The sequence below is a fragment of the Lupinus angustifolius genome, unplaced genomic scaffold, assembly GCF_001865875.1.
Source record: "Lupinus angustifolius cultivar Tanjil unplaced genomic scaffold, LupAngTanjil_v1.0 Scaffold_80_6, whole genome shotgun sequence".
In the NCBI taxonomy this organism is placed as follows: Eukaryota; Viridiplantae; Streptophyta; class Magnoliopsida; order Fabales; family Fabaceae; genus Lupinus; species Lupinus angustifolius.
In genome coordinates, this window is record NW_017723840.1 from 1 (window position 1) to 9,055 (window position 9,055).

At 35.2% G+C, this 9,055-nt stretch overlaps 2 protein-coding genes across 6 annotated transcripts; both read right to left on the reverse strand.

The window, feature by feature from the left end:
• Positions 1-177: 177 nt before the first annotated feature.
• LOC109339535 lies at positions 178-1,122 on the reverse strand. The gene has a single exon (XM_019576989.1). It carries the CDS (start codon positions 1,120-1,122, stop codon positions 178-180), a length of 945 nt encoding a protein of 314 aa, XP_019432534.1.
• Positions 1,123-2,275: 1,153 nt separating this feature from the next.
• LOC109339536 (auxin response factor 5-like) lies at positions 2,276-8,261 on the reverse strand. 5 transcript variants are annotated; one of them, XR_002106676.1, is made up of 16 exons: positions 8,016-8,260; positions 7,413-7,840; positions 7,143-7,255; positions 6,847-6,945; positions 6,686-6,742; positions 6,408-6,560; positions 6,230-6,314; positions 5,934-6,024; positions 5,367-5,531; positions 5,088-5,210; positions 4,895-4,970; positions 4,647-4,782; positions 3,317-4,572; positions 2,861-3,051; positions 2,469-2,652; positions 2,276-2,436 (listed from the first exon to the last, which is right to left on the reverse strand). XR_002106676.1 is itself a non-coding variant. In XM_019576991.1 (15 exons), exons 1-14 carry the CDS (start codon positions 7,513-7,515, stop codon positions 2,535-2,537), a joined length of 2,766 nt encoding a protein of 921 aa, XP_019432536.1. In that variant the 5' UTR covers positions 7,516-8,261; the 3' UTR covers positions 2,276-2,438; positions 2,493-2,534. The 5 variants fall into 5 exon arrangements, 1 of the variants encoding a protein (XP_019432536.1); XR_002106675.1 differs by having other exon boundaries at positions 7,965-8,260; XR_002106673.1 differs by having other exon boundaries at positions 7,413-8,260.
• Between the last annotated feature and the right edge of the window lie 794 nt (positions 8,262-9,055).

A 9,055-nucleotide genomic window follows, 5' to 3' on the forward strand; every position in this document is an offset into this window, starting at 1 on the left:
CTACTCCTTCTGTTGAGACTGATGAGTGATCTGCAAATTTCACTTTGCTCTTGACAGATTCATCTAGTTGTGCAAATCAATCTCTTCTACCTGTCATATGGTTTGAACAACTAGTATCCAAGTACCAGTAGTCTTCATTGCTTCCTTCACTTCCAAGTTCATTCACTGTTGTAGCCATCAATAGGCAGTGTTCATCACCAGAACTGCTTGAACTTTCCCCTTTTGCAAGTCTAGCTTCATCTTCTCTAGCCTTCTGCCATTTATTGGATAGCATTGCAACTTCTTTTTGTCTACCTTCTTTATGGTATCTGAATTCTTATGATTGTTCTTGCCTTGATAAAGATCATTGCCATTCCTTGCACCATTCTGCTCAGGGTTTCTTGTTGAGGAACTTGATTCATTGGTCTTCCACTTGGTATTATGTCCCCTTTCTTTGGTTTTCTTGTTCCATTGATTGGAATTCTTTTTGTTGTGTCTTGACAAGAATGCTTCATCACCAACTCTGCCTGAGTTCCTTCCTTTCAACCTCAACTCATGAGCCTCCAAAGATGCCTGCAACTCCTCAATTTTGAGTTCTTCTAGGTTCTTGGACTCCTCAATTGCAACTACTATATGGTCATATTTGCAAGTGAGAGTCCTTAGGACCTTCTCAACAATTGATTTCTCTTTAATTGCTTTACCACATGACCTCATCTGGTTTGAGAGTGTTAGAATCTTGGTCATGTAGTCTGCAATTGACTCATTATCTTCCATTTTCAAGATTTCATATTGCCTTCTCAGATTCTGCAGTTTTACTTTCTTGATCTTTGCAACACCTTCATAGCATTTCTCCAAGCTATCCCAGGCTTGCTTGGCAGTCTCAGCTCCATTGATCTTTTCATAATTTGCTGCATCAACACCTTGGTAAATGAGGAATAGTGTCTTGCAATCTTTCTTCTCTGCTTCATTGTACATTGTTCTTTGAGCCTCAGTTGCTCCTTCTCCTATTTCTTGATAGCCTTTCTGCACTATCTCAAGTACTTCTTGAAATCCAAATATAGCTTTCATGTGATTCCTCCATCTATCATAGTTCTTGCTATCTAGGATAGGGAGTGTCATAGAGAAACTATTGTTGTTTGCCATGTGACAGCTTCTGCTTACTCCTTCTTGCTTCTGCCTTCCTTCTTTGATTTCGAATGCACTCTTTTACACACACTCCCACACACACAGGTCCCCTTCTCTTGGTTCACACAGAATCCCTTTTACACAAAGCTCTTGATACCACTGTTGTTTGTTCTGCAAGCAACTGATATGCACACCAAGTGCATACATACACCAGCAAAACCAGAACAAGAATAGAGAGTAGGAATAGAGAAAGAAGTTTGAAGTTTATGAGTTTACTTGGATGCCAAGAAAGTAACAAAGAACAATTCAATGAATATACCTCTTTTGTATTATTGATTCACTTGAAGTATCAAAAAAATACAATCTCTCAACTCAAGTACAATAGACTTCTATTTATAGCACTCCTAACTAACCAACTCTTAACTAACTAGACTAATTAGGAAACTATTACAAAGTTAACACCAAATGCATAAACCAAAAGCTGAAATTATCAACAACAAATATGTCACACCTAGTCTCATTCTCTAGACATGGTTTAAGTAACTATCGACTATTGATTACTCTATTGCCAATTGTTTTTGTGATGAAATGTCCAATATCAGAACTATAGCCTAACATATTGTGATGTGACTCTATGGGACATGATTTAAATACATGCTTACTACATAACTTTAGTAGTCCGTTGAGTGGAACAATTTATTGGCATGGCTTCCATTTGGAGTTTTTGTAACCATATTATTAGTATGTTTGGTTCGGCTCTTTTATACGTACAAGGTTGAGGATTGAAAAAAAATGTACTCAAACTTGGCCTCAACAATGTAACCAAATAATGGTTATACGTTCTCCTTAGACCATGATGACTCAAGTGGCTTTAACTGTTTCAACTGGATTGCTTCTGATTTTTTAGTTCATTTAGGAACCAAGAGGAGAAGAAGATAGAAGAAAGAAAAACTAATGAAAATAAACCCTTGATGCATAACTTGTGATTATTAGTGCTAATTTCCTTAATTTTTTATTTCTTTTCATTAGATAAGTTCAAGTGTATAACCCATCTGGCATGGAAATAATGTAGTAATGGATGGTTGATTAGTTGGCATGACAATGATAAGCAATAAAGCTTAGTGCTTTCACTTGCCTCCAAGAGTGCATTGCAACATAATTTATGCAACCATAGTTGTAACATCTAACTTTTAATATATGATAAACTGAGACTCTTCTACCTTCTAAAACACCAATCTCTGGCAAAGAAGTGAAATTTAGTTCATACATTACATGTCAACTTTATAATGACTAGGTAACATAGGACTTATCCCACAGCAAAATACCTTTACTTTTGACAAATTACTTGTTCTAGAAATCCAGTTAAGGTCATCCTTACAATGAAATTCCAAAGAATGGCTTAGTGATATTTGTTGCAGCCACATGAAATTTTAACCATTGATCCCTTGCAAGGCACCACTGTTTAGAAGCTTCATCCCTTCCTCACTCATCTGCTTAACTTCTGAAGGTGATAGAATTCTTATGCACCGGACACATCCCACAAATTCTCTGCACATAGCATTTGGATGAAATATCACACATTAAAATGTCAAAAGATAACTATTGTTGCCAAGTTTCTAAACTCCAAAGGCTGTACTTTATTTTATTTAGTTTTATGTTCAAAAGAATTCTTTAGGACTTAGTTACTTAGAATGATAAGCCATTAAACTTAAGCTTGGAACATATCACACATTACAAAATAAGGTAAGAAACTTACTCCCATGGATCATCTCCAACAAGTAAAACATCACTCTCATAATCTACATATACTAGTTTCCATCCAGAACCTTTGGTATCATTCAGAAGACCATAGAGTCCAAACATGCACTCAATTGCACTGATCAGCTCCTCATAGTTCTTGAATGTGGTGACATCAATTGATCTTCCGACAGAACCTGCCTTTTGCACCTGTCACCCCCAAAAAAGAATCCAAAACCATGATCATATACTTGATTACAAATGTTAAGCCAAATGTACAGTTTAACTTCAAGAAAAATAATTTTCAGGCTAATAGCATTGACGTCAACCTTAAAGATACTATAGTACGGTTTGTCTATGAACATGACATGATTTATGATGATAAGATACTATTACAATGTCTGGTTTGTGTATTTGACAACGTGACCTAGCCAAAATAAGATATTAAATAGTATGAAAGCAAGTGTGGAAAGACCTTCGTGTAAGTTCGCATAGGTGGAGGAGCTACTTGCTGCCAGGAGTTTTTCTGCAAAAAGCTGCTTTCATCAAAATCAACATGGCTCGATGATGTACCACCCGAGTTGAAGGCATGTGACTCTGCTAGGCTTGCTGTTGTTATCTGAGACTGGACATCCTGGCTGGAACTTAAGTTTCCCACCATGCAATCTGGTTGATTCTGAAATTCCTTGTCTTTCAAGTTGTAAAACTCATCCAAAATGGCACTTGAAGTAGAAGGATCAACCATAGTGGTGGTACTTACACTGTTACTAACATCTACATTGACACAAATTTCACTTTGGTTGTTGCTCTCAGCTGAAAGATCCTTCATATTGTTTGAACTAGATATACCATTTAGACCATACATCCCTGGCTGATACATCGATGCTAGCTGATCAGCCTGAGATGAAAACTTGAAATTCTTGACATAATGATCCCATATTTCTTGGCTCATTGGAGGTAAAGGGGCATTCACTGCTTGAGCTTGGAGCGCGGTATGTTCTTGCAAATCTGATAAAGGTTGGCATGAAGAGTACATCATCAATTCATCGATGTCTAGTTGAGGAAACATACCATTCACAAAAGTAGGATCAGATTGAGACACATCAACCAGTTGATGATGAGATATAGATGATTCTATCTGAGGCTGCATGGACCATGGGTTAGATTGACAGAGTAATGTATTCTGGTTTTGATTGAGAAAAGTCATTGGGCTAGCAAGGTTTTGAGAAATAGCAGGATTTGCAGCCATTTTTTCAATGTTACTACTGCCGTTAATGGAAGGGAGGTCAAACATGTTATCAGTTAACACCTCAGATTCTAATTTTGGCTTATCAATAACTGTACCAGAAGACAGATTATTATCATTTTTGGCAAGTGGGTGCAATTTAGCAGGTTCGTCACTTTTCGACATTGAATGCATGTTTAAGACATTAGATTGGCCAGGGACAGATTGAGAATTCATATTATTCGGTTGCATGCTTTCTGCACCGGCAAGATGTTTATGGCTCTCTTGTGCCAATGTTGTCTTCATCTCTAAGGGATCTCTTGTAGCAGCAGATTCTTGTTGCATGGCCGATAAAAAGGCTACATTGTTGTTAATAAGTTCAGGTTTATAAGGCATTTTCATCATGTATTCTGAGTAGAGATTTGATATTGAATTCGGGAGCTCCAATGTTCCATTTTCAGGAACTCTTATAAAAGGTCTTCTTATCAAATTTCCCCACTCATTTTCTGCACCAATCAACATATCTAGTCATCAAATAGACGACTCTGACATAATACGAATATAGAATTATGAAACTTACCCAAAAATCCAGATTGTAATGGCCTTTTAAGACCCGAAGCCAAAGAAGGAAAGATAAAAAGACTTTCAGGAGTCTCAATCTCCCAAACACTAACTCTATTCTGCTTATCACCACAACCTGGCTCATCCCACTCCACCTACTTACAAGAAATATGCAGTGTGGTTTAATACAAAACAATAGATTAGACCATACAAAACCATGAATCATAAAACTTAATTGAACCAATGTGAAGAACGAGTTTAAATCACCTGAACATTTCGCCACTTAGAACCTGGCCACCTTAAAGGATCCAAGTCACTTACACCAACTACAATACCCATATATCTGCAGAAACAAAGTTTGTCAACTTTTCGTACTTGTTCAGGATTCTAAACAATCAAGAGTAAAATAACTGTGCTGGCATATTATGCTATAGCGTCATCCAAGCATTCAGGTAATTACCTGCGTTTTCCTGACTCCTCTGTCTCAAACATCATACCAAATCTCATCCCAACTGAGAGCTGGGTCCCAAATACAGATTTTCGGTATTTTGCCAGTGGAATAACAAATTCTGAAGGGCATGCCCTACAAGTAGAAGTAGATATTACATATATGATATATGTTGAGTGAAACTATATGTTATAAAATTATATCTTACATGTTAAGTGAGTTAAATTATGCAACAATAAAACCATATCATACATATATGTTGAGTGAGGTGATGAACATATCAAATATTACCTTGGATTGTAGAAAATAGTAAATGGACTTCCATTAGCAGCAGCATGAGCTGCAGCAGCAAGCACGCCAATGTGCATGCTATCAGCGGAAAGTACTGATGATGGCAGTGTTGACTGTTGGCGGTTAACACGCCTCACACCAACTCGCAGTTGTGATTTCTCATCCCTTGTAAAATCGACAATCAACTTTAGTATGAAGAAGTTGTGCAACAATACTCGAGTAACCATAACTGAAAAGAATAGGTTGCCATTCTAGATTACATAACTTTGAATCATTATATTTCATGTCACCATTATATAATAATATAACGATAATAGTGGTTTTACAACCAAGTTGCAGTTACTTGACAAAAACTAAGCAAACAAGATTTACTAGTTTCTTCACATTTAGTTAGTACTTAAGTACTATATGATTATACCATGCCATTTACATTTTCCCTTGAGAATTGAAAACATGGATGATAGTGTTTTTTTACAGTTTACTTTTGTGCCACCCATTTATTGGAAGCAGGTGTCCTACCAAAAACTACCTATGAAATGGTGAATACAATTTGTAGTCACCAATTACCTGATAAAAAGGACAGAATCACCAGCTCTAAGCCTTTTTGAGCCTACAAATAAACTCCACCCTGTTGTGAGAAGGTGTCTCTTTGGCTGACCTACATAAAAAATGTAAGAAAATGCAAGTGATGAGGACTCTATATAGAAGCATTCAATAAAAATCAGCAATGCCAAACAATAACTTGCATCAAAATAGAAGCAAGAAGTCACTTAACACGAAATTGAATCCAGAACTACAAAACATTAATTCCTATTTTCTACCAAATCAATTTTGATAGAGTTGAATACCAAAAGCATCCTCACCACGATATATGTGTCGAAATGTCCAGGTATGGTCATGCAAATCACGGACAACAAGTTCTTGGGATGGGGGTTGCATTGTGTAATCCTGAAATGAAAGCATATTAATCCAATAGGAATTCAGGTATGGCATCTTCTTAAGCATAAGCAAAGAAAATTTCCAATGGTGTTATAGTCTTACCAAGGGAGGAAAGAGTTTTTCGGCTGACCTGCGTGGAACCGAAAAACCACCATGTGTGCTTGTGTCACTAGCAGTCAAGGTTTTGCAGAAAAACTCGCTGGGATGTTTACTATGCTTTATCCCAAAATCTGACACAGGAAAGACATCCTTTTCCTGAGACACATAAATTTAAATTTAGAACAATATCCAATGTCATAAATAAATCTTGATATTTAAATGTTCAATAAGAATGAGAATAATTCCACAACCAAGGCTTGTGTAACAGTATCAAAACTTACAGAATTCAGTGGTTGAAGACTCATTTGAGCATAGATTTCATCAGTTTCTTTGTCTGCCTATCATGACATACAAAAAATGGTAAAAATTTGTTTGAAGCCAAAATGTGTGGTCGTGGGCAAATGCGACAAGCGATCAAATTAGTATAGCCTAGAACACTCACATGAAGTGTGACATGTTGAACTTGGCACAGCAACTGAGATGGAAGATTGGGATAGTTTGGAATATGGGAAGTTGCTGTTCTTCTAGTGGAAACTGCAACCTGTTTTAAAGATTTAGAGAAAGGGAAAACATGCTTGAGTTAAATCAACAATGCTAGACCAAATTAGAGACAATTGAGCCTAGAAACTTATGTTATAATAGTACTAACAATATGTTCATACTCATAAGTCTTAGATATTAAATGAAAGCTATGTTAACATTAGCACTTGAGAATTCTAAAACATGAGACTCATTAACCTGCTCACTGTGTCCCTGTGGAAAGTAATACACAAGAGTCCCTGTTTGAGGCAAAGATACAAGAGGGCCTGCACAAGCATGCCATAACTCTGAATTTAAAGCCTTTCTGGCCCCTGAAATTAGCACCACCAAAACAAGCCTATTATTAGTTTACATGTAACAATGTTTTCATGAAATTGTTTAAGCTTGTTTTCAGAAATCATAACTGGGATTATGAAATCCTAGTATTTATGATTTAGAAAGAAGAGAGAAAAAAGGAATTAAACATACCACAATGTTCCTGCATTTCTTTCAAGAGTTTCATCTCAGCAGCTAGAGTTTGAACCCCAACAACTCCTCCAGTTTTATTAATCTTTTCTTCTACGGAACCCATCCTATTCCTTAAGCTACACCACTCTCTAAGTTTTCAACTTGAACCACAACAAGGAACCCTTACACACCAACCAAGTCCAAAACCCCACCAAACAAAAAATTATCTTTCCCTTTCCCCAGCACCAGAAAGTGGCATGTTCCTTCTATCTCATATTGTCTTTGAGAAAGTATCAAAAAAACAAAACTTTTGTAGAAAACTCAAACAAGGAGGTTCCATATTATTATTATTATTATTATTATTAATAATAAGAGAATCTCATTTCATTTTATGTCATATCATCATATGTTGTTGTTGTGGTCTGAGAAAACAAAGAATCCTAGCAAAGCTGAAAAAGCAGAAGGAACAGATAACAAAACTTGCCAATAAAAAATCTTTGGCAAAAAAGCAAAGCAAGTTAAAGTACATGAGTTTTCAACAAAGGCACGCGGATCAAAGCATAAGTGAGTGACCTCTATTATTGATTTTAAGTGTTTCTTTTTCTATGTTGAAAAGAAACCAACCTTTCAATGAAATCACTCATCATCTCACACACACAAACACTGACTGATGCTGATACTCCATGTTTTGGTTCCTTCTTTTTCTCTCTTTCTTTCTCAAGCACAAAAACCAATACCAACAACACCAAAATCAAAACCTATACTTTCTCTTCTCTCTCTTCTTTTTTTCTCTTTGCTTGAAAAAGAATTCAGACTGCATGCTCCCAAGTTCTGTACTTTGCAGATTTAAGCTATATATATCTGGAAATAATTAAGACCAAAAGAAGTTCTATTATATTTTATATATTTATTAGTATTAAATGAAATATGGGAAAGCAGAGTTAGACTAGATGAACACGAAAACAATACAGTTCACATTACACAGCTCCACACGTAAAATATACATAATTTTACATCTATATCTGTGTCTTATACACTTATTTAATTATAATAATGTTATTTTAAGGGCACTTGTAGTTTTATTTTTTCGAATTTCAACTTTTCTCTGGTACTATAATATGAAGAGAAAAGTAAAGGTTTTTTGTTTTTTATTTTTCATTAAAAATTAACACCAAATCATAAGGGTTAAAAAATAAGAACCCAATACTGTTTTTCACTATTGTTACGTACTAATATAAGTTGTTTGGGAATCAATATTTAAGTTTGAAGTATTTTTCCTAAGAAATAAATAGTATTTTTTTGGCATTTGTAGGCCGCATAAGTGTGTTCAGTACTTAGGTTGAAGTAACTCAATGTTAGAATGTATAATGGGCTTATAAAGGTAATTTCGATTTTAGTACTTTTTTATTGATGTATTAGCACAATAATATAATAGTCTAATATTTATATATGTTGGTGTAAATATTTATACATGATTAATATATCTTACAATTCTATTATTTATATTTAGAAATCGATGATGTATTGACGGTACAAAAAAATTTATATAAGGCATACATCTTTTTTCTCCTAATATAATTTGATCAACTATAGAAATCTACTCAAAATTATATTTTATACTTTTATTTTCTATTATGAAGTAAGAACCTTTAATAATAATTCTG